Consider the following 26,787-nt stretch of genomic DNA (forward strand, 5'->3'; position numbering starts at 1 on the left):
ACGTACGCCACAAATAGAGTCACTGCCTGAGGTATGAAAAAGCACATTGGGACAAGGCAGCTTCATTTTGGAAACAAAAATTGAGTTGTTTGGTTATAAAAAAAAGGCGTTATGCATGGCGTCCAAAAAGAAACAGCATTCCAAGAAAAACACATGCTACCCACTGTAAGATTTGGTGGAGGTTCCATCATGCTTTGGGGCTGTGTGGCCAATGCCGGCATCGGGAATCTTGTTAAAGTTGAGGGTCGCATGGATTCCACTCAGTATCAGCAGATTCTTGAGAATAATGTTCAAGAATCAGTGACGAAGTTGAAGTTACGCCGGGGATGGAGATTTCAGCAAGACAATGATCCAAAACACCAAAGCTCCAAATCCTCAGGCATTCATGCAGAGGAACAATGACAATGTTCTGGAATGGCCATCCCAGTCCCCAGACCTGAATATCATTGACCATCTGTGGGATGATTGGAAGCGGGCTGTCCATGCTCGGCCACCATCTAACTTAACTGAACGCAAATTGTAAAGAGGAATGGTCCAAAATCCCTTCATCAGGATCCAGAAACTGATTAACAGCAACAGGAAGCGACTAGAGGCAAAAGGAGGAGGAGCTACGAAATATTACTGGCACTGTTCTGTGGGGGCGCCCAGACTTCTGCACCGCTCACATTTTGGTGTAATGCATATTGCGCATTTTCTGTTAGTACAATAAACCTCATTTCAATCCTGAAATATTACTGTGTCCATCAGTTATTAGATATATCAAACTGAAATGGCTGCTGCAAACACCAAAATATTTAGAACTAAAAATGATTAAGATTAATAGGGGTGCCCAAACTTTTTCATAGGACTGTATATACTAGTGCCGTTATATATTTATAGTAAGGGTTTGTGGATCTCATGTCATTATATCAGTGATGTCAGTAACAGGGGGCGGGGCTGTGACTACCTCTCAGACATGATATATACAGGGGGCGGGGCTGTGACTACCTCTCAGACATAGTATATACAGGCTGGTTGTCAGTAACAGGGGGCGGGGCTGTGACTACCTCTCAGACATGATATATACAGCTGGTTGTCAGTAACAGGGGGCGGGGCTGTGACTACCGCTCAGACATGATATATACAGGCTGGTTGTCAGTAACAGGGGGCGGGGCTGTGACTACCTCTCAGACATGGTATATACAGGCTGGTTGTCAGTAACAGGGGGCAGGGCTGTGACTACCTCTCAGACATGATATATACAGCTGGTTGTCAGTAACAGGGGGCGGGGCTGTGACTACCTCTCAGACATGATATATACAGTTGGTTGTCAGTAACAGGGGGCGGGGCTGTGACTACCTCTCAGACATGGTATATACAGCTGGTTGTCAGTAACAGGGGGCGGGGCTGTGACTACCGCTCAGACATGATATATACAGGCTGGTTGTCAGTAACAGGGGGCGGGGCTGTGACTACCTCTCAGACATGGTATATACAGCTGGTTGTCAGTAACAGGGGGCGGGGCTGTGACTACCTCTCAGACATGGTATATACAGCTGGTTGTCAGTAACAGGGGGCGGGGCTGTGACTACCTCTCAGACATGGTATATACAGGCTGGTTGTCAGTAACAGGGGGCGGGGCTGTGACTACCTCTCAGACATGATATATACAGGCTGGTTGTCAGTAACAGGGGGCGGGGCTGTGACTACCTCTCAGACATGTTATATACAGCTGGTTGTCAGTAACAGGGGGCGGGGCTGTGACTACCTCTCAGACATGATATATACAGCTGGTTGTCAGTAACAGGGGGCGGGGCTGTGACTATCTCTCAGACATGGTATATACAGGCTGGTTGTCAGTAACAGGGGGCGGGGCTGTGACAACCTCTCAGACATGGTATATACAGCTGGTTGTCAGTAACAGGGGGCGGGGCTGTGACAACCTCTCAGACATGGTATATACAGCTGGTTGTCAGTAACAGGGGGCGGGGCTGTGACTACCTCTCAGACATGGTATATACAGCTGGTTGTCAGTAACAGGGGGCGGGGCTGTGACAACCTCTCAGACATGGTATATACAGCTGGTTGTCAGTAACAGGGGGCGGGGCTGTGACTACCTCTCAGACATGATATATACAGCTGGTTGTCAGTAACAGGGGGCGGGGCTGTGACTACCTCTCAGACATGATATATACAGCTGGTTGTCAGTAACAGGGGGCGGGGCTGTGACTACCTCTCAGACATGATATATACAGGGGGCGGGGCTGTGACTACCTCTCAGACATGATATATACAGGGGGCGGGGCTGTGACTACCTCTCAGACATGATATATACAGGGGGCGGGGCTGTGACTACCTCTCAGACATGATATATACAGGGGGCGGGGCTGTGACTACCTCTCAGACATGATATATACAGGGGGCGGGGCTGTGACTACCTCTCAGACATGATATATACAGGGGGCGGGGCTGTGACTACCTCTCAGACATGATATATACAGGGGGCGGGGCTGTGACTACCTCTCAGACATGATATATACAGGGGGCGGGGCTGTGACTACCTCTCAGACATGGTATATACAGGCTGGTATTTGGGTTGTCAGAGGTTACGGTTGGTTTGCAGTAGAGGAATACTGCCATGATTAAGGGGCTGGCGGCCAGAAACGCGTCGGCGGTTGCGGCTTCGCCCTGCAGGTCGGTCTCTTCCTTCGCTGGTTATTGGTGATTTTTGGTGAATATTAATCCTTCCGTTTCGTACACTTGTAGATTACTGCGCTGGGTTTTCATTTTTTGGCTTGTTGTCTTGTTGCCTGGTCTGATCTGATGTAATACGGTGATTGTGTCATGTGGGCGGAGTCTGCTGATACTTTGTATCTGTAGATTCTTATCTCTTCCTTCCGGGGGTATTGGGGGTGATTTCCCTGTTCTGGTAGTCGCTGACAATAGGCTCCGCCCACTCCTTGCAGGAGATTTGCATTTCCCTTTCAGAGTCTTTGGGGACAGGAGATTAATCATTAACCCCTTGTGTTTCTTCCCTGTAATCTGCCCCCTGCAGTGTCTGCTGTGTCATCGTGTGTAAGTGTCGCGCCCCTCACCCATCATGTGCTAGAGGATCCCACAGCGGGCGATGCCGAATACATAATAGCAGTACATTCATTACATGACATTGTATGGCCCATGTAACCCCACCCACAGTGACCAGTGACCATCCCCCGATCCACAGTGACCCAGCGCCCGATCCACAGTGACCCAGCGCCCGATAAACAGTGACCCAGCGCCCGATCCACAGTGACCCAGCGCCCGATAAACAGTGACCCAGCGCCCGATCCACAGTGACCCAGCGCCCGATAAACAGTGACCCAGCGCCCGATCCACAGTGACCAATGACCCAGCGCCCGATCCACAGTGACCCAGCGCCCGATCCACAGTGACCCAGCGCCCGATAAACAGTGACCCAGCGCCCGATCCACAGTGACCCAGCGCCCGATCCACAGTGACCAATGACCCAGCGCCCGATCCACAGTGACCCAGCGCCCGATCCACAGTGACCCAGCGCCCGATCCACAGTGACCCAGCGCCCGAGCCACAGTGACCAATGATCTAGTGCCCGATCCACAGTGACCCAGCACCCGATCCAGTGACCCAGCGCCCAATCCACAGTGACCCAGCGCCCGATAAACAGTGACCCAGCGCCCGATCCACAGTGACCCAGCGCCCGATCCACAGTGACCAATGACCCAGCGCCCGATCCACAGTGACCCAGCGCCCGATCCACAGTGACCCAGCGCCCGATAAACAGTGACCCAGCGCCCGATCCACAGTGACCCAGCGCCCGATCCACAGTGACCAATGACCCAGCGCCCGATCCACAGTGACCCAGCGCCCGATCCACAGTGACCCAGCGCCCGATCCACAGTGACCCAGCGCCCGAGCCACAGTGACCAATGATCTAGTGCCCGATCCACAGTGACCCAGCACCCGATCCAGTGACCCAGCGCCCAATCCACAGTGACCCAGCGCCCGATAAACAGTGACCCAGCGCCCGATCCACAGTGACCCAGCGCCCGATCCACAGTGACCCAACGCCCGATCCACAGTGACCCAACGCCCGATCCACAGTGACCCAGAGACCGATCCACAGTGACCCAGAGACCGATCCACAGTGACCCAGCGCCCAATCCACGGTGACCCAGCGTCCGATCGACAGTGACCCAGCGCCCGATCCACAGTGACCCAGAGACCGATCCACAGTGACCAATAATCTAGCGCCCGATCCACAGTGACCCAGCGCCCGATCCACAGTGACCCAGCGCCCGATCCACAGTGACCCAGCGCCCGAGCCACAGTGACCAATGATCTAGTGCCCGATCCACAGTGACCCAGCACCCGATCCAGTGACCCAGCGCCCAATCCACAGTGACCCAGCGCCCGATAAACAGTGACCCAGCGCCCGATCCACAGTGACCCAGCGCCCGATCCACAGTGACCCAACGCCCGATCCACAGTGACCCAACGCCCGATCCACAGTGACCCAGAGACCGATCCACAGTGACCCAGAGACCGATCCACAGTGACCCAGCGCCCAATCCACGGTGACCCAGCGTCCGATCGACAGTGACCCAGCGCCCGATCCACAGTGACCCAGAGACCGATCCACAGTGACCAATGATCTAGCGCCCGATCCTCTATTACCCAGCGCTTGAGCCACAGTGACCCAGAGACCGATCCACAGTGACCCAGAGACCGATCCACAGTGACCCAGCACCCGATCCACAGTGACCCAGAGACCGATCCACAGTGACCCAGCACCCGATCCACAGTGACCCAGAGACCGATCCACAGTGACCCAGCACCCGATCCACAGTGACCCAGCGCCCAATCCACAGTGACCCAGCGTCCGATCGACAGTGACCCAGCGCCCGATCCACAGTGACCCAGCGCCCGATCCACAGTGACCTAGAGACCGATCCACAGTGACCCAGCACCCGATCCACAGTGACCCAGAGACCGATCCACAGTGACCCAGCGCCCGATCCACAGTGACCCAGAGACCGATCCACAGTGACCCAGCCCCCGCTCCACAGTGACCCAGAGACCGATCCACAGTGACCCAGAGACCGATCCACAGTGACCCAGAGACCGATCCACAGTGACCCAGCGCCCAAGCCACAGTGACCAATGATCTAGCGCCCGATCCACTATTACCCAGCGCTTGAGCCACAGTGACCCAGCGCCCGATCCACAGTGACCCAGAGACCGATCCACAGTTACCCAGAGACCGATCCACAGTGACCCAGAGACCGATCCACAGTGACCAATAATCTAGCGCCCGATCCACAGTGACCCAGCGCCCGATCCACAGTGACCCAGCGCCCGATCCACAGTGACCCAGCGCCCGAGCCACAGTGACCAATGATCTAGTGCCCGATCCACAGTGACCCAGCACCCGATCCAGTGACCCAGCGCCCAATCCACAGTGACCCAGCGCCCGATAAACAGTGACCCAGCGCCCGATCCACAGTGACCCAGCGCCCGATCCACAGTGACCCAGCGCCCGATCCACAGTGACCCAACGCCCGATCCACAGTGACCCAACGCCCGATCCACAGTGACCCAGAGACCGATCCACAGTGACCCAGAGACCGATCCACAGTGACCCAGCGCCCAATCCACGGTGACCCAGCGTCCCGATCGACAGTGACCCAGCGCCCGATCCACAGTGACCCAGAGACCGATCCACAGTGACCAATGATCTAGCGCCCGATCCTCTATTACCCAGCGCTTGAGCCACAGTGACCCAGCACCCGATCCACAGTGACCCAGAGACCGATCCACAGTGACCCAGCACCCGATCCACAGTGACCCAGAGACCGATCCACAGTGACCCAGCGTCCGATCGACAGTGACCCAGCACCCGATCCACAGTGACCCAGCGCCCAATCCACAGTGACCCAGCGTCCGATCGACAGTGACCCAGCGCCCGATCCACAGTGACCCAGCGCCCGATCCACAGTGACCTAGAGACCGATCCACAGTGACCCAGCACCCGATCCACAGTGACCCAGAGACCGATCCACAGTGACCCAGCGCCCGAGCCACAGTGACCAATGATCTAGTGCCCGATCCACAATGACCCAGCGCCCGAGCCACAGTGACCCAGAGACCGATCCACAGTGACCCAGCGACCGATCCACAGTGACCCAGCGCCCGATCCACAGTGACCCAGCGCCCGATCCACAGTGACCCAGAGACCGATCCACAGTGACCCAGCGCCCGATCCACAGTGACCCAGAGACCGATCCACAGTGACCCAGAGACTGATCCACAGTTACCCAGAGACCGATCCACAGTGACCCAGCACCCGATCCACAGTGACCCAGCTCTCGAGCCACAGTGACCCAGAGACCGATCCACAGTGACCCAGAGACCGATCCACAGTGACCCAGAGACCGATCCACAGTTACCCAGAGACCGATCCACAGTGACCAATGATCTAGCGCCCGATCCACTATTACCCAGCGCTTGAGCCACAGTGACCCAGCGCCCGATCCACAGTGACCCAGAGACCGATCCACAGTGACCCAGCGCCCGATCCACAGTGACCCAGAGACCGATCCACAGTGACCCAGCGCCCGATCCACAGTGACCCAGCTCTCGAGCCACAGTGACCCAGCGCCCGAGCCACAGTGACCCAGCGCCCGAGCCAGTGACCAATGATCTAGCGCCCGATCCACAGTGACCAAGCGCCCGAGCCACAGTGACCCAGAGACCGATCCACAGTGATCCAGAGACCGATCCACAGTGACCCAGCGCCCGATCCACAGTGACCCAGCCCCCGATCCACAGTGACCCAGAGACCGATCCACAGTGACCCAGCGCCTGAGCCACAGTGACCCAGCACCCGAGCCACAGTGACCCAGCGCCCGATCCACAGTGACCCAGAGACCGATCCACAGTGACCAATGATCTAGCGCCCGATCCACTATTACCCAGCGCTTGAGCCACAGTGACCCAGCACCCGAGCCACAGTGACCCAGCGCCCGATCCACAGTGACCCAGAGACCGATCCACAGTGACCCAGAGACCGATCCACAGTGACCAATAATCTAGCGCCCGATCCACTATTACCCAGCACCTGAGCCACAGTGACCCAGCACCCGAGCCACAGTGACCCAGCGCCCGATCCACAGTGACCCAGAGACCGATCCACAGTGACCCAGAGACCGATCCACAGTGACCAATGATCTAGCGCCCGATCCACTATTACCCAGCGCTTGAGCCACAGTGACCCAGCGCCCGATCAACAGTGACCCAGAGACCGATCCACAGTGACCCAGAGACCGATCCACAGTGACCCAGCGCCCGATCCACAGTGACCCAGCCCCCGATCCACAGTGACCCAGAGACCGATCCACAGTGACCAATGATCTAGCGCCCGATCCACTATTACCCAGCGCTTGAGCCACAGTGACCCAGCGCCCGATCAACAGTGACCCAGAGACCGATCCACAGTGACCCAGAGACCGATCCACAGTGACCCAGAGACCGATCCACAGTGACCAATAATCTAGCGCCCGATCCACTATTACCCAGCACCTGAGCCACAGTGACCCAGCACCCGAGCCACAGTGACCCAGCGCCCGATCCACAGTGACCCAGAGACCGATCCACAGTGACCCAGAGACCGATCCACAGTGACCCAGAGACCGAACCACAGTGACCCAGAGACCGATCCACAGTGACCCAGAGACCGATCCACAGTGACCCAGCCCCCGATCCACAGTGACCCAGAGACCGATCCACAGTGACCCAGCGCCCGATCCACAGTGACCCAGCGCCCGATCCACAGTGACCCAGAGACCGATCCACAGTGACCCAGCGCCCGATCCACAGTGACCCAGCTCTCGAGCCACAGTGACCCAGAGACCGATCCACAGTGACTCAGAGACCGATCCACAGTTACCCAGAGACCGATCCACAGTTACCCAGAGACCGATCCACAGTGACCAATGATCTAGCGCCCGATCCACTATTACCTAGCGCTTGAGCCACAGTGACCCAGCGCCCGATCCACAGTGACCCAGAGACCGATCCACAGTGACCCAGAGACCGATCCACAGTGACCCAGAGACCGATCCACAGTGACCCAGAGACCGATCCACAGTGACCCAGAGACCGATCCACAGTGACCCAGAGACCGATCCACAGTGACCCAGCTCTCGAGCCACAGTGACCCAGCGCCCGAGCCACAGTGACCCAGCGCCCGAGCCAGTGACCAATGATCTAGCGCCCGATCCACAGTGACCAAGCGCCCGATCCACAGTGACCCAGCTCTCGAGCCACAGTGACCCAGAGACCGATCCACAGTGACTCAGAGACCGATCCACAGTGACCCAGAGACCGATCCACAGTGACCCAGAGACCGATCCACAGTGACCCAGCGCCCGATCCACAGTGACCCAGCCCCCGATCCACAGTGACCCAGAGACCGATCCACAGTGACCCAGCGCCCGATCCACAGTGACCCAGCGCCCGATCCACAGTGACCCAGAGACCGATCCACAGTGACCCAGCGCCCGATCCACAGTGACCCAGCCCCCGATCCACAGTGACCCAGAGACCCATCCACAGTGACCAATGATCTAGCACCCGATCCACTACTACCCAGCGCCCGATCCACAGTGACCCAGCGCCCGATCCACAGTGACCCAGAGACCGATCCACAGTGACCAATGATCTAGCACCCGATCCACTACTACCCAGCGCCCGATCCACAGTGACCCAGCGCCCGATCCACAGTGACCCAGAGACCGATCCACAGTGACCCAGAGACCGATCCACAGTGACCCAGAGACCGATCCACAGTGACCCAGCGCCCAAGCCACAGTGACCAATGATCTAGCGCCCGATCCACTATTACCCAGCGCTTGAGCCACAGTGACCCAGCGCCCGATCCACAGTGACCCAGAGACCGATCCACAGTTACCCAGAGACCGATCCACAGTGACCCAGAGACCGATCCACAGTGACCAATAATCTAGCGCCCGATCCACAGTGACCCAGCGCCCGATCCACAGTGACCCAGCGCCCGATCCACAGTGACCCAGCGCCCGAGCCACAGTGACCAATGATCTAGTGCCCGATCCACAGTGACCCAGCACCCGATCCAGTGACCCAGCGCCCAATCCACAGTGACCCAGCGCCCGATAAACAGTGACCCAGCGCCCGATCCACAGTGACCCAGCGCCCGATCCACAGTGACCCAGCGCCCGATCCACAGTGACCCAACGCCCGATCCACAGTGACCCAACGCCCGATCCACAGTGACCCAGAGACCGATCCACAGTGACCCAGAGACCGATCCACAGTGACCCAGCGCCCAATCCACGGTGACCCAGCGTCCGATCGACAGTGACCCAGCGCCCGATCCACAGTGACCCAGAGACCGATCCACAGTGACCAATGATCTAGCGCCCGATCCTCTATTACCCAGCGCTTGAGCCACAGTGACCCAGAGACCGATCCACAGTGACCCAGCACCCGATCCACAGTGACCCAGAGACCGATCCACAGTGACCCAGCGTCCGATCGACAGTGACCCAGCACCCGATCCACAGTGACCCAGCGCCCAATCCACAGTGACCCAGCGTCCGATCGACAGTGACCCAGCGCCCGATCCACAGTGACCCAGCGCCCGATCCACAGTGACCTAGAGACCGATCCACAGTGACCCAGCACCCGATCCACAGTGACCCAGAGACCGATCCACAGTGACCCAGCGCCCGATCCACAGTGACCCAGAGACCGATCCACAGTGACCCAGCCCCCGATCCACAGTGACCCAGAGACCGATCCACAGTGACCCAGAGACCGATCCACAGTGACCCAGAGACCGATCCACAGTGACCCAGAGACCGATCCACAGTGACCCAGAGACCGATCCACAGTTACCCAGAGACCGATCCACAGTGACCCAGAGACCGATCCACAGTGACCCAGCTCTCGAGCCACAGTGACCCAGCGCCCGAGCCACAGTGACCCAGCGCCCGAGCCAGTGACCAATGATCTAGCGCCCGATCCACAGTGACCAAGCGCCCGAGCCACAGTGACCCAGAGACCGATCCACAGTGACCCAGAGACCGATCCACAGTTACCCAGAGACCGATCCACAGTGACCCAGAGACCGAGCCACAGTGACCCAGCGCCCGAGCCAGTGACCAATGATCTAGCGCCCGATCCACAGTGACCAAGCGCCCGAGCCACAGTGACCCAGAGACCGATCCACAGTGACCCAGAGACCGATCCACAGTGACCCAGCGCCCGATCCACAGTGACCCAGCCCCCGATCCACCGTGACCCAGAGACCGATCCACAGTGACCAATGATCTATCGCCCGATCCACTATTACCCAGCGCTTGAGCCACAGTGACCCAGCGCCCGATCCACAGTGACCCAGAGACCGATCCACAGTGACCCAGAGACCGATCCACAGTGACCCAGAGACCGATCCACAGTGACCAAGCGCCCAAGCCACAGTGACCCAGAGACCGATCCACAGTGACCAATGATCTAGCACCCGATCCACTATTACCCAGCGCTTGAGCCACAGTGACCCAGCACCCGATCCACAGTGACCCAGAGACCGATCCACAGTGACCCAGCGCCCGATCCACAGTGACCCAGCCCCCGATCCACAGTGACCCAGAGACCGATCCACAGTGACCCAGCGCCCGATCCACAGTGACCCAGCACCCGATCCACAGTGACCCAGCGCCCGATCCACAGTGACCCAGCCCCCGATCCACAGTGACCCAGAGACCGATCCACAGTGACCAATGATCTAGCACCCGATCCACTACTACCCAGCGCCCGATCCACAGTGACCCAGAGACCGATCCACAGTGACCAATGATCTAGCACCCGATCCACTACTACCCAGCGCCCGATCCACAGTGACCCAGCGCCCGATCCACAGTGACCCAGAGACCGATCCACAGTGACCCAGAGACCGATCCACAGTGACCCAGAGACCGATCCACAGTGACCCAGCGCCCAAGCCACAGTGACCAATGATCTAGCGCCCGATCCACTATTACCCAGCGCTTGAGCCACAGTGACCCAGCGCCCGATCCACAGTGACCCAGAGACCGATCCACAGTTACCCAGAGACCGATCCACAGTGACCCAGAGACCGATCCACAGTGACCAATAATCTAGCGCCCGATCCACAGTGACCCAGCGCCCGATCCACAGTGACCAATGATCTAGTGCCCGATCCACAGTGACCCAGCACCCGATCCAGTGACCCAGCGCCCGATCCACAGTGACCCAGCGCCCGATAAACAGTGACCCAGCGCCCGATCCACAGTGACCCAGCGCCCGATAAACAGTGACCCAGCGCCCGATCCACAGTGACCCAGCGTCCGATCCACAGTGACCCAGCGTCCGATCCACAGTGACCAATGATCTAGCGCCTGATCCACAGTGACCCAGCGCCCGAGCCACAGTGACCCAGCGCCCGATCCACAGTGACCCAGAGACCGATCCACAGTGACCCAGCGCCCGATCCACAGTGACCCAGCGCCCGATCCACAGTGACCAAGAGACCGATCCACAGTTACCCAGAGACCGATCCACAGTGACCCAGAGACCGATCCACAGTGACCAATAATCTAGCGCCCGATCCACAGTGACCCAGCGCCCGAGCCACAGTGACCAATGATCTAGTGCCCGATCCACAGTGACCCAGCACCCGATCCAGTGACCCAGCGCCCAATCCACAGTGACCCAGCGCCCGATCCACAGTGACCCAGCGCCCGATAAACAGTGACCCAGCGCCCGATCCACAGTGACCCAGCGCCCGATCCACAGTGACCCAACGCCCGATCCACAGTGATCCAACGCCCGATCCACAGTGACCCAGAGACCGATCCACAGTGACCCAGAGACCGATCCACAGTGACCAATGATCTAGCGCCCGATCCACTATTACCCAGCGCTTGAGCCACAGTGACCCAGCACCCGATCCACAGTGACCCAGAGACCGATCCACAGTGACCCAGCACCCGATCCACAGTGACCCAGAGACCGATCCACAGTGACCCAGCGTCCGATCGACAGTGACCCAGCACCCGATCCACAGTGACCCAGCGCCCAATCCACAGTGACCCAGCGTCCGATCGACAGTGACCCAGCGCCCGATCCACAGTGACCCAGCGCCCGATCCACAGTGACCCAGCGCCCGATCCACAGTGACCCAGAGACCGATCCACAGTGACCTAGAGACCGATCCACTATGACCCAGCGCCCGATCCACTATGACCGTCGGTGCGGTGTCAGCGAATACCATATATTATACATACATTATACATATATTATACCCCCCCCCAATATTCATCACCGGCACTTGATACCTGTCACGGTGACACAGCACGGGGCCAGTTATTATATAATTCCTCGTTATCGCTGACCCTCAGCCTGTGATAAGGGCTCGGTGCGGTGTCAGCGGGTTCTCTGAAATCAGCGACTTGTTACATAAGTGATGAGGACTAATAACAATGTAGCAGTCACTAATGAGCCGTCAATATCGGCAGCCATAAACTTCCTGATAACTTCTGTTTACAATCAATTGCTCATCAGGTGACGGCCACGCCTTCACCTCAACTATATAAGCCCTGGCACCCGGGCCACTCTCACTGCTGCATCCCCACAGGACACCCCGGCCACCCTCACTGCTGCATCCCCACAGGGCACCCCGGCCACCCTCACTGCTGCATCCCCACAGGGCACCCCGGCCACCCTCACTGCTGCATCCCCACAGGACACCCCGGCCACTCTACAGGACACCCCGGCCACTCTACAGGACACCCCGGCCACTCTCACTGCCGCCTCCCCACAGGACACCCCGGCCACACCATGTCTCAGCAGTCAGATCTCATCCACATCTTCAATGGCATCCCCTTCACCACTCGCTCCTCCGCCGAGTTGCTCCGATCCTTGGACAGTTTCCAGGCCCGGGAGGACGATGTCCTTCTCGTCTCCTACCCGAAATCTGGTATTTGACATTTTTTTTTTTTTTTTTTTTCTTTTGGGCTTATGTGGAAGCTAAGATATGGGGAGCTGTTTGTTGGGGTCCTTAGATCTTCTATAGCTAATCATGTTCTGTCTGCAATATGGAGAAGACATTGGGGGGTCAGGGGGCTACTACAGGTAGATATGGGGCAGAGGTATTGGGTGGAGACCTCACACAGAGCCGCCATAGCTCAGCGTCCTGGAAGGGTCACAGATCCCACAGGTGTAGAAGTAAGATGAGGGGGGGATGGGGGCAATAAGATCCCACAGTGTAGATGTTGGGGGAGGGGGCAATAAGATCCCTAAGGTATAGAAGTAAGATGGGGGGGGATGGGGGCAATAAGATCCCTAAGGTGTAGATGTTGGGGGAGGGGGTGCTAAGATCCCAGAGGTGCAGCAGTACAGGGAGAGGAGACCGTTTCAGGGCCCTCACTCCCCCTCTGTCGCCCCCTGCAGGCACTCACTGGTTGGCAGAGATCTTGAAGCATCTTTACTCATCTAAAGTGTCGCTGACATCGGCCATCGAGTTTGGAGACGTTTCGAAACTGGAAGATCTGAACAAGGTGACGACTAAGAGGATCATCCCGACCCACCTGAGCTATGACATGCTGCCCAAAGACTTCAAAGCCAAGAAGTGCAAGGTGGGCTCAGCATGGGGGTGCAGGGGGATTATTCATATACAGACAGGCAGCCATTTGTAAAATCTCTGTTTGTTGTCAGTGACTGAGCATATCCAAAATGACTGTAAACTTGTCCCAGCTGAGGATTTGTTCCAGTGTGTACAGCCGCTCCCATCGCTCTGGTCTGGATAGTTTGCTACAATGTATCAGTGTAGGGAATGACTGGAGTGCACAGGATCGTCCGATGCCGGGTCACACTAGGTCAGAGCGATTAGGAGGAGTCCGGCAGATCTCACAGACTAGAACCGTGTCCGGCAGGTGTCCCTGGTCTGAAAACTGGGGAGGGGGGGGCGTCTCACTGACAACAAGCACAGAGCTTAAAACTGCTGAGGAACTGATAGAACGGCAGAGCTCCGAGATGTCAGGGGGATACAGTGTAACATATCACATATAACATATCACATATCTCTCCTACAGGCCATCTACATCATTCGCAATCCTAAGGACACGGCTGTATCACTATACCACTACTACAGAGATAACCCCCATCTGCCAACCATCGAGGGCTGGAGCACCTACCTGGATATGTTCCTGCAAGGAGAAGGTAACTGACCATGAAGTTTACTACTACTGATTAGTGAGCTCACATGTGAAGTCAGAAATGTCATGAGCTGCTGGATACTTACATTTTACCCTCCTCTCCTCTCCTGACATGGCTGATAACAGATAGTAATAGATTGTATTCTCCTGTCCTACAGTCGGCCTCTCCCCTCCTGACATGGCTGATAACAGATAGTAATAGATTGTATTCTCCTGTCCTACAGTCGGCCTCTCCTCTCCTGACATGGCTGATAACAGATAGTAATAGATTGTATTCCCCTGTCCTACAGTCGGCCTCTCCTCTCCTGACATGGCTGATAACAGATAGTAATAGATTGTATTCCCCTGTCCTACAGTCGGCCTCTCCTGACATGGCTGATAACAGATAGTAATAGATTGTATTCCCCTGTCCTACAGTCGGCCTCTCCTGACATGGCTGATAACAGATAGTAATAGATTGTATTCTCCTGTCCTACAGTCGGCCTCTCCTCTCCTGACATGGCTGATAACAGATAGTAATAGATTGTATTCTCCTGTCCTACAGTCGGCCTCTCCTCTCCTGACATGGCAGATAACAGATAGTAATAGATTGTATTCCCCTGTCCTACAGTCGGCCTCTCCTCTCCTGACATGGCTGATAACAGATAGTAATAGATTGTATTCCCCTGTCCTACAGTCGGCCTCTCCCCTCCTGACATGGCTGATAACAGATAGTAATAGATTGTATTCTCCTGTCCTACAGTCGGCCTCTCCTGACATGGCTGATAACAGATAGTAATAGATTGTATTCTCCTGTCCTACAGTCGGCCTCTCCTGACATGGCAGATAACAGATAGTAATAGATTGTATTCTCCTGTCCTACAGTCGGCCTCTCCTCTCCTGACATGGCTGATAACAGATAGTAATAGATTGTATTCTCCTGTCCTACAGTCGGCCTCTCCTGACATGGCTGATAACAGATAGTAATAGATTGTATTCTCCTGTCCTACAGTCGGCCTCTCCTCTCCTGACATGGCTGATAACAGATAGTAATAGATTGTATTCTCCTGTCCTACAGTCGGCCTCTCCTCTCCTGACATGGCAGATAACAGATAGTAATAGATTGTATTCCCCTGTCCTACAGTCGGCCTCTCCTCTCCTGACATGGCTGATAACAGATAGTAATAGATTGTATTCCCCTGTCCTACAGTCGGCCTCTCCCCTCCTGACATGGCTGATAACAGATAGTAATAGATTGTATTCTCCTGTCCTACAGTCGGCCTCTCCTGACATGGCTGATAACAGATAGTAATAGATTGTATTCTCCTGTCCTACAGTCGGCCTCTCCTGACATGGCAGATAACAGATAGTAATAGATTGTATTCTCCTGTCCTACAGTCGGCCTCTCCTCTCCTGACATGGCTGATAACAGATAGTAATAGATTGTATTCTCCTGTCCTACAGTCGGCCTCTCCTGACATGGCTGATAACAGATAGTAATAGATTGTATTCTCCTGTCCTACAGTCGGCCTCTCCTCTCCTGACATGGCTGATAACAGATAGTAATAGATTGTATTCCCCTGTCCTACAGTCGGCCTCTCCTCTCCTGACATGGCTGATAACAGATAGTAATAGATTGTATTCCCCTGTCCTACAGTCGGCCTCTCCTCTCCTGACATGGCTGATAACAGATAGTAATAGATTGTATTCCCCTGTCCTACAGTCGGCCTCTCCTCTCCTGACATGGCTGATAACAGATAGTAATAGATTGTATTCCTCTGTCCTACAGTCGGCCTCTCCTCTCCTGACATGGCTGATAACAGATAGTAATAGATTGTATTCCCCTGTCCTACAGTCGGCCTCTCCTGACATGGCTGATAACAGATAGTAATAGATTGTATTCTCCTGTCCTACAGTCGGCCTCTCCCCTCCTGACATGGCTGATAACAGATAGTAATAGATTGTATTCTCCTGTCCTACAGTCGGCCTCTCCTGACATGGCTGATAACAGATAGTAATAGATTGTATTCTCCTGTCCTACAGTCGGCCTCTCCTGACATGGCTGATAACAGATAGTAATAGATTGTATTCTCCTGTCCTACAGTCGGCCTCTCCTGACATGGTTGATAACAGATAGTAATAGATTGTATTCTCCTGTCCTACAGTCGGCCTCTCCCCTCCTGACATGGCTGATAACAGATAGTAATAGATTGTATTCTCCTGTCCTACAGTCGGCCTCTCCTGACATGGCTGATAACAGATAGTAATAGATTGTATTCTCCTGTCCTACAGTCGGCCTCTCCCCTCCTGACATGGCTGATAACAGATAGTAATAGATTGTATTCCCCTGTCCTACAGTCGGCCTCTCCTGACATGGCTGATACCAGATAGTAATAGATTGTATTCTCCTGTCCTACAGTCGGCCTCTCCCCTCCTGACATGGCTGATAACAGATAGTAATAGATTGTATTCCCCTGTCCTACAGTCGGCCTCTCCTGACATGGCTGATAACAGATAGTAATAGATTGTATTCCCGTCCTACAGTCGGCCTCTCCTCTCCTGACATGGCTGATAACAGATAGTAATAGATTGTATTCTCCTGTCCTACAGTCGGCCTCTCCTGACATGGCTGATAACAGATAGTAATAGATTGTATTCCCGTCCTACAGTCGGCCTCTCCTCTCCTGACATGGCTGATAACAGATAGTAATAGATTGTATTCCCCTGTCCTACAGTCGGCCTCTCCTCTCCTGACATGGCTGATAACAGATAGTAATAGATTGTATTCCCCTGTCCTACAGTCGGCCTCTCCTCTCCTGACATGGCTGATAACAGATAGTAATAGATTGTATTCCCCTGTCCTACAGTCGGCCTCTCCTCTCCTGACATGGCTGATAACAGATAGTAATAGATTGTATTCTCCTGTCCTACAGTCGGCCTCTCCTCTCCTGACATGGCTGATAACAGATAGTAATAGATTGTATTCTCCTGTCCTACAGTCGGCCTCTCCTCTCCTGACATGGCTGATAACAGATAGTAATAGATTGTATTCCCCTGTCCTACAGTCGGCCTTTCCTCCAGTCCTGTATGGTATATAATAATCTGCAGTCACCTGTATGGTATATATCTGCTCTCCTGTATGGTATATATCTGCTCTCCTGTATGGTATATATCTGCTCTCCTGTATGGTATATATCTGCTCTCCTGTATGGTATATATCTGCTCTCCTGTATGGTATATAATAATCTGCCCCATCCCGTGTCTTGCAGTCGTGTGCGGCTCGTGGTTCGATCACCTCTTGAGCTGGGAGGAGCACAGGAATGAGATGGGGACGCTCTTCCTCTACTTCGAGGCCATGAAGAAGGTAAGACAATGGGGGTGACACTACAACCCTCGGCCGCTGCGGAGGTTGGGAGTCACACCAGGTACTTGCTCTCGCCGCAGGATCTCTTCCAGTCGGTGCGGAGGATCAGCAATTACTTGGGGATCAACATGAGCGACGCTGAGATCCAGGAGATCTGTAAGAAGACGACGTTCTCTGAGATGAAGAGCAACGTGGAGAAGGAGAACAACGGAGACCCCAACCACACCGTCTGCGCCCTCACCGCCAGCAGGAAGCTGATATTCCGGAAAGGTACGAGCAGGCTGCACAAGCCATCCCATAATACACTACAGGCTCAGTACTTCACCTGCCACAGACTGTGCTCCAGAGCTGCACTTCATCCAAGGAGACAGCACTGAACAGCTCATAGCCTGGCAACTACTGGGGGCACAGGTGACCACTCTGACCCGTGGGGTCTCCCTCTTCTCTGCATGGGGGGTGGGGAGGTGCCCATGTGACCACTCTGACCCGCGGGGTCTCCCTCTTCTCCGCAGGGATGGTGGGGGGTGGGGAGGTGCCCATGTGACCACTCTGACCCGCGGGGTCTCCCTCTTCTCCGCAGGGACGGTGGGGGGTGGGGAGGTGCCCATGTGACCACTCTGACCCACGGGGTCTCCCTCTTCTCTGCAGGGACGGTGGGGGGTGGGGAGGTGCCCATGTGACCACTCTTACCCTCGGGGTCTCCCTCTTCTCCGCATGGGGGGGTGGGGAGGTGACCACTCTGACCCGCGGGGTCTCCCTCTTCTCCGCATGGGGGTGGGGAGGTGCCCATGTGACCACTCTGACCCGCGGGGTCTCCCTCTTCTCCGCAGGGACGGTGGGGAGGTGCCCATGTGACCACTCTGACCTGTGGGGTCTTCCTCTTCTCCGCAGGGACAGTCGGGGACTGGAAACAATACTTCAGTAACAAGCAGAACCGAGTCTTCGATGAGCTGTACCGCACAAAGATGGACGCCAGCAGCCTCGCCAAACACATCCACTACGAGAACTGAAGCCGTTACATACAGAGCACACCTGGCCGGGGCCAACCCTGTGCAGACCTGGGGCCACATGTGCCCAAATCCTTCCAGCCAGAACCTTCTGTCTACTTAGAGGACCCTCCTCATCTGGGCGGTGTCAGGGAGGGGCAGACAATCAGAAATCCAATCAAGAGGAAGATAATGTCAGAGCTCTAAGCCCCGCCCCTTGCCTGCTCCTTCCTGACACCACCCACTTGTCATTAGGGAGTTTAGTTACATATCAGGCACCAAAACTACCAGCGCTGATTGCTCAGGAACGGAGGGGGCAAGAGAGGAAATTCCAAGTGTGCCAAAATCAGTGGAGGGAGGGGCTAATAACCAAATGGAGGAGGGGGTAAATAATAACAAGAGCGGGGGGGGGGGGGTCCTCTATAATTAGCCTGCATAGAAGAGGGGTAGGCACAGGACAGGCAGGAGGGTGGGGGAGGGAGCACAGGAGTGTGGGGGAGGGGGGCACAGGATGGGCAGGAGGGTGGGGGGAGGGGGCACAGGACGGGCAGGAGGGTGTACATAGGTCCGGCCGTAGTTTGTTACTTCCCCGGGGCAGGACGACGCTCCCCAATTGTGTAAAATATCAGAAACTCTCTGTGTAGTTTCTACCGTGTCGCCTGTATGGTCAGCCGTCTGCAGAGCATCGCACCAGGTGCTGCGGACTCACCGCGCTCACACTGCAGGATTCTGTCACACTTTGCTGTATATCTGCTGTACATATATATATATACTTGCTGTGAATAAACGTCTTTTATCTCACACTCCTGTCCTGGTGTTATGTGGGTCCCGGGGTGGGTGGGGGCCCCGGGTCACGAAGTGTCGTACCGTGTTAGTCAGTGGGTAGGAACTGTGGGGGGAAAAAAAATAAAAAATCTTGCGAGTCTTCAGTGGTTGACCCCTATTAATGACTAATACTGAGGACGGGTCACAACGTTTCAGAACGTCTCAGCTCCTTTCTCAAGTAAATTTAAAAACCATTTCTGAAGGAGCAGATTTATATACAGAGGGGCACATAGGGGCAGAGGTCCAGGGGAGGAAGGGGGGGGGGGGGTATTAGTGATTGGTACAAACAATGTAACACTTCCAGGTTCTTATCAGTTCTCAGGTCAGTGATTTCTGTAAAGTGCCATAAACCCATGTGACAGATTTAATCCACTCTCCAGTGTTTGGAGCAGGGTCATAAATTTACACTCATGAATGTGCCGTTCTTTCTTTGATCTGAAATTCCCTCCAAAACTTTCATGTGATCTCTCTATCTTGTCAGTGGTCAGTATGTGCGGGCAGGTTTTGCTCCTTTTCTCCCCACATGGGAATGTTCCTGTGTTAGTTGGAGGTGACAGTGAGCTGCTGACAATCACCATATTCCTGAGGTTTGGTGGGTGTCTGTAGCACAGGAGAGGGGGGTCTGGAGATCTGGATATTACACGGTGGTCTTATTACAGTAGTGGATGTAATCTGCGTGTGATTCCTCTCAGCGTCTCCAGGTGGGGGTTATATGTGACACCAGGGGCCCCCGATTGTTCTCCTGTTTGGTATTGTATCTTAATAACTCCGATCTTGGTATTCTGGTGATTTGGTTATCAGTTGTTCTTGGATGGTAACCCTGCCCTAAGAATGTGTCTCTGAGGCCTCCAAGGTGTTCGTCTCTATCTGCAGGGTCTGAACATATGCGATGGTATCTGATGGCCTGGCTGTACACAATGGAGTTCTTTATGTGTTTCGGATGAAAGCTATCCCATCTTAGGTAGGTTGGGCGGTCAATCGGCTTCCGATACAGCGATGTCTCCATTTTGTTGTCCTGTATCTTGATGACGGCGTCCAGGAAGGTTACTTCAGAGAAGGAGAATGATCCTCTGCAATGAGCATCATAATATCACCGATCACATGAAAGTTTTGGTTTTAAGAGGGAACCTTAAAGAGAGAGCGACGCATTCATGAGTATAAGTGCATGACCCTGAGAAGGGGTTAAATCTGACACATGGGTTTATGGCATCTTACAGAAATCACTGACCTGAGACCTGATAAGGACCTGGAAGTGTTACATTGTTTGTACCAATCACTAATACCCCCCCCCCCCCTTCCTCCCCCTGGACCTCTGCCCCTATGTGCCCCTCTGTATATAAATCTGCTCCTTCAGAAATGGTTTTTAAATTTACTTGAGAAAGGAGCCGAGAGATCCGAAACGTTGTAATGTGTCCTCAGTATTAGTCAGCTATTAATAGGGATCAACTACTGAAGACTAGGAAGGAATTTTTGCATTTGCAGGACACACAGACTGAGAATAGAAGAGATACGAGGAGTCCAGAGCAGCTAAGGAACAGAAGGAAGACGTCATAGTTCTATTCATTCAGTTCTGTGTGCGGAGTGTCTGCGCTCGGCCTCATGTAGATTATACAGCCTGACCACGGGGTGGGGGGGTCTCCGATAGCTCCTTCTCACACTTGGGGGGCAGTAGTCGGTCGCTGACAGGACTGCCCGGTGCTATCACGTCTCATACATGGGGTGGGATTTGTTCTCCCGCATGGAGGTCACCATAGACAGTGCCCTTCTGTCACCCCCCACCTGTACTGGGCCCAGGGGGCCCCCCAGGACAGAGCCGGCCCTTATGATCAGCCTGTCAGGTCTATTTCTGTCCCTGGCTGGTATACAGCGCCCCCAGCAGGCCACACCGAAGAAGATGGAAAAGGCCCTAAGAAGTGGCTCCTGGACCCTCGGCCTCCTGAGCAAGTAGAGTCTGCTGTGGCCCTTACTGTGCAGCACCTCCAGGTGATCGGCCCCATCCAGCTTATTATTGGGGAGCGCACCCCCGGTACTTATAGGTCCTGACTATCGCACTGCCCGCCCCCTGGATCTCCACCAGATTCGGGGCCCTCCTCCGCTTACTAAAGTCCTCCACCATCTCCTTGGTCTTCCCAGCATTAATCCTGAGCTGGTTCTGCTGACCCCAGTCCACACACAGTCCCGGTATAAGTCTCTGTACTCACTGTCGCCCCCGTCTGTGGTGAGGCCACCTATTGTAGAGACATCGGAGGACTTCTGTAAGTAAAAGCTGGAGGAGTTGCACCTAAAGTCAGCAGTGTACAATGTGAGCAGGGGCGAGAGCTGGACCTTGTGGTGCCCTCGTACTACAGATCACAGTGTCAGAGCTGGACCTTGTGGTGCCCCCGTACTACAGATCACAGTGTCAGAGCTGGACCTTGTGGTGCCCTCGTACTACAGATCACAGTGTCAGAGCTGGACCTTGTGGTGCCCCCGTACACAGATCACAGTGTCAGAGCTGGACCTTGTGGTGCCCCCGTACTACAGATCACAGTGTCAAGAGCTGGAGCTTGTGGTGCCCCCGTACTACAGATCACAGTGTCAGAGCTGGAGCTTGTGGTGCCCCCGTACTACAGATCACAGTGTCAGAGCTGGAGCTTGTGGTGCCCCCGTACTACAGATCACAGTGTCAGAGCTGGACCTTGTGGTGCCACCCGTACTACAGATCACAGTGTCAGAGCTGGAGCTTGTGGTGTCCTCGTACTACAGATCACAGTGTCAGAGCTGGACCTTGTGGTGCCCCCGTACTACAGATCACAGTGGTCAGAGCTGGACCTTGTGGCGCCCCCGTACTACAGATCACAGTGTCAGAGCTGGAGCTTGTGGCGCCCCCGTACTACAGATCACAGTGTCAGAGCTGGACCTTGTGTGTGCCCTCGTACTACAGATCACAGTGTCAGAGCTGGAGCTTGTGGTGCCCCCGTACTACAGATCACAGTGTCAGAGCTGGACCTTGTGGTGCCCTCGTACTACAGATCACAGTGTCAGAGCTGGAGCTTGTGGTGCCCCCGTACTACAGATCACAGTGTCAGAGCTGGAGCTTGTGGTGCCCTCGTACTACAGATCACAGTGTCAGAGCTGGACCTTGTGGTGCCCTCGTACTACAGATCACAGTGTCAGAGCTGGACCTTGTGGTGCCCTCGTACTACAGATCACAGTGTCAAGAGCTTGGAGCTTGTGGTGCCTCGTACTACAGATCACAGTGTCAGAGCTGGACCTTGTGGTGCCCTCGTACTACAGATCACAGTGTCAGAGCTGGAGCTTGTGGTGCCCCCCGTACTACAGATCACAGTGTCAGAGCTGGAGCTTGTGGTGCCCTCGTACTACAGATCACAGTGTCAGAGCTGGAGCTTGTGGTGCCCTCGTACTACAGATCACAAGTGTCAGAGCTGGACCTTGTGGTGCCCTCGTACTACAGAATCACAGTGTCAGAGCTGGACCTTGTGGTGCCCTCGTACTACAGATCACAGTGTCAGAGCTGGACCTTGTGGTGCCCCCGTACTACAGATCACAGTGTCAGAGCTGGACCTTGTGGTGCCCTCGTACTACAGATCACAGTGTCAGAGCTGGACCTTGTGGTGCCCCCGTACTACAGATCACAGTGTCAGAGCTGGACCTTGTGGTGCCCCCGTACTACAGATCACAGTGTCAGAGCTGGACCTTGTGGTGCCCTCGTACTACAGATCACAGTGTCAGAGCTGGACCTTGTGGTGCCCTCGTACTACAGATCACAGTGTCAGAGCTGGAGCTTGTGGTGCCCCCGTACTACAGATCACAGCTGTCAGAGCTGGACCTTGTGGTGCCCTCGTACTACAGATCACAGTGTCAGAGCTGGACCTTGTGGTGCCCCCGTACTACAGATCACAGTGTCAGAGCTGGACCTTGTGGTGCCCTCGTACTACAGATCACAGTGTCAGAGCTGGAGCTTGTGGTGCCCCCGTACTACAGATCACAGTGTCAGAGCTGGACCTTGTGGTGCCCCCCGTACTACAGATCACAGTGTCAGAGCTGGACCTTGTGGTGCCCCCCGTACTACAGATCACAGTGTCAGAGCTGGACCTTGTGGTGCCCTCGTACTACAGATCACAGTGTCAGAGCTGGACCTTGTGGTGCCCTCGTACTACAGATCACAGTGTCAGAGCTGGAGCTTGTGGTGCCCCCGTACTACAGATCACAGTGTCAGAGCTGGACCTTGTGGTGCCCCCGTACTACAGATCACAGTGTCAGAGCTGGACCTTGTGGTGCCCCCGTACTACAGATCACAGTGTCAGAGCTGGACCTTGTGGTGCCCCCGTACTACAGATCACAGTGTCAGAGCTGGAGCTTGTGGTGCCCTCGTACTACAGATCACAGTGTCAGAGCTGGAGCTTGTGGTGCCCCCGTACTACAGATCACAGTGTCAGAGCTGGACCTTGTGGTGCCCCCGTACTACAGATCACAGTGTCAGAGCTGGACCTTGTGGTGCCCTCGTACTACAGATCACAGTGTCAGAGCTGGACCTTGTGGTGCCCCCGTACTACAGATCACAGTGTCAGAGCTGGAGCTTGTGGTGCCCCCCGTACTACAGATCACAGTGTCAGACACACAGTCCTGGGCTCTCACATACTGAGGGCGGGGTGTCAGGTAGTCTAGGACCAGTAGGACAGGTGATGGTCCCTCCACCAGAGCGTCCAGCTTCTCCCCTCAGTAGTCCTGGCTGATGGTGGTGAAATCACAGGACATTATTCTCACAGTGTTCCCGGGATTCTCCAGGTGAGAGAGAGCTCTATGAAGAAGGTGGATGATGGCGTCATCTACCCTAATGCCCAGCCGATAGGCAAACTGGACGGGGTCCAGAGCGGAGCTCACTAGGGGGCGTAGGTGTGTCAGGACCAGTCTCTCTAGGACCTTCATCAGGTTGGATTTCAGGGCTACAGGTCGGTAGTCATTGTAGCCCATCGGGTTTCTTTGGATCTGGTACCACACAAGATGTTCTCCACAGTTGTGTTACTGCCCCAGCTACAGGCCCATATTGTACATGTGTAATAACACCGCACCGCCGGTCCACGCACATTGTAATAATGGCGCACCACCGGACCCGGCACATTGTAATAACGGCGCACCGCTGGTCCACGCACATTGTAATAACACCGCACCGCCGGACACCGCACATTGTAATAACACCGCCCCGCTGGTCTCTGCATATTATAAGACCTCTCGCACTTCTCCCATCGGGTCCTCCGGCCTTGTCTGCTTTAATCCTCCTGATTTCCCTACACACTTGAGACTCATTGAGGATCAGATAGAAATTGACTGCAGGTCGGTTTGGGGAGGGGTCTTGGTGTGTGAGGGGAGGGGGGGATGACTGACATGCTGGTGGAGTTGAATCTGTTGAAGAATAGATTCAGCCCATTAATCTATTTCCGGCTTCTGTTTGTGCCAGTGTTTGTCTTAAAGAGGACCTTTCACCATTTTGCCCATCCTCCCCGCTCCACAGCACAGCGCGATTGGCGCCGCGAGGCAGAAGGACGTTCCTGGATAACAGTCAGAAACGCCCTTCTGACCATAGGAGAGCTACGGTACCGGACCATCAGCTCTTCACACTGGGCCCAGATCGGGACTGTCAGCTTTCCGGCAGTATATAACACTGCCTGTGGGCAAAATGGTGAAAGGTCCTCTTTAATGCTATTCCTGGAGATGGGATCACCAGGACAACGCCCTCCTAGGGTGTATAATCCCGATTATTAGGTGTCCCCCTACAGGGAGGCCCCAGACACGGTAGATGCGGCCCCTGCTCATGGGTGGCCCCTAATCCCCCCCACAGACGGGGTCTGTCAGGGAAACATTCTACTGTCACACTACTACTAACCATAGTGATAACAGACGTGGGGGAGGGGCCAGAAGGGTCTGCAGGAGGAGGAGGGAGGGAGGGGCCAGAAGAGTCTGCAGGAGGAGGGATGGGACAGAAGAGTCTGCAGGAGGAGGAGGGAGGGGCCAGAAGAGTCTGCAGGAGGAGGAGGGAGGGGCCAGAAGAGTCTGCAGGAGGAGGAGACAGAAGAGTCTGCAGGAGGAGGGGACAGAAGAGTCTGCAGGAGGAGGAGACAGAAGAGTCTGCAGGAGGAGGAGACAGAAGAGTCTGCAGGAGGAGGAGACAGAAGAGTCTGCAGGAGGAGGAGACAGAAGAGTCTGCAGGAGGAGGAGACAGAAGAGTCTGCAGGAGGAGGAGACAGAAGAGTCTGCAGGAGGAGGAGACAGAAGAGTCTGCAGGAGGAGGAGACAGAAGAGTCTGCAGGAGGAGGAGGGAGGGGCCAGAAGAGTCTGCAGGAGGAGGAGACAGAAGAGTCTGCAGGAGGAGGGAGACAGAAGAGTCTGCAGGAGGAGGAGGGAGGGGCCAGAAGAGTCTGCAGGAGGAGGAGGGAGGGGCCAGAAGAGTCTGCAGGAGGAGGAGACAGAAGAGTCTGCAGGAGGAGGGGACAGAAGAGTCTGCAGGAGGAGGAGACAGAAGAGTCTGCAGGAGGAGGAGACAGAAGAGTCTGCAGGAGGAGGAGACAGAAGAGTCTGCAGGAGGAGGAGACAGAAGAGTCTGCAGGAGGAGGAGACAGAAGAGTCTGCAGGAGGAGGAGGAGGGAGGGGCCAGAAGAGTCTGCAGGAGGAGGAGGGAGGGGCCAGAAGAGTCTGCAGGAGGAGGAGGGAGGGGCCAGAAGAGTCTGCAGGAGGAGGAGGGAGGGGCCAGAAGAGTCTGCAGGAGGAGGAGGGAGGGGCCAGAAGAGTCTGCAGGAGGAGGAGGGAGGGGCCAGAAGAGTCTGCAGGAGGAGGAGACAGAAGAGTCTGCAGGAGGAGGGGACAGAAGAGTCTGCAGGAGGAGGGAGGGGCCAGAAGAGTCTGCAGGAGGAGGAGGGAGGGAGGGGCCAGAAGAGTCTGCAGGAGGAGGAGGGAGGGGCCAGAAGAGTCTGCAGGAGGAGGAGGGAGGGGCCAGAAGAGTCTGCAGGAGGAGGAGGGAGGGGCCAGAAGAGTCTGCAGGAGGAGGAGGGAGGGGCCAGAAGAGTCTGCAGGAGGAGGAGGGAGGGAGGGAGGGGCCAGAAGAGTCTGCAGGAGGAGGAGGGAGGGAGGGAGGGGCCAGAAGAGTCTGCAGGAGGAGGAGGGAGGGGCCAGAAGAGTCTGCAGGAGGAGGAGGGAGGGAGGGAGGGGCCAGAAGAGTCTGCAGGAGGAGGAGGGAGGGGACAGAAGAGTCTGCAGGAGGGAGGGAGGGAGGGGCCAGAAGAGTCTGCAGGAGGAGGAGGGAGGGGCCAGAAGAGTCTGCAGGAGGAGGAGGGAGGGGCCAGAAGAGTCTGCAGGAGGAGGAGACAGA

General features: G+C 55.5%; 2 protein-coding genes across 2 annotated transcripts in view; one reads left to right on the forward strand and one right to left on the reverse strand.

Annotated features, from left to right (window-relative positions):
* Positions 1 to 26,787, reverse strand: part of GOLT1B (golgi transport 1B) — a 266,853-nt gene that overhangs the window by 128,073 nt on the left and 111,993 nt on the right. The window lies entirely within an intron of this gene.
* Positions 12,747 to 18,943, forward strand: LOC142205143 (sulfotransferase 6B1-like). The gene is made up of 6 exons (XM_075276503.1): positions 12,747 to 13,033; positions 13,507 to 13,691; positions 14,148 to 14,274; positions 17,519 to 17,613; positions 17,694 to 17,883; positions 18,505 to 18,943. Exons 1-6 carry the CDS (start codon positions 12,895 to 12,897, stop codon positions 18,621 to 18,623), a joined length of 855 nt encoding a protein of 284 aa, XP_075132604.1. The 5' UTR covers positions 12,747 to 12,894; the 3' UTR covers positions 18,624 to 18,943.

Source organism: Leptodactylus fuscus, chromosome 5 (genome assembly GCF_031893055.1).
Source record: "Leptodactylus fuscus isolate aLepFus1 chromosome 5, aLepFus1.hap2, whole genome shotgun sequence".
NCBI lineage: Eukaryota > Metazoa > Chordata > Amphibia > Anura > Leptodactylidae > Leptodactylus > Leptodactylus fuscus.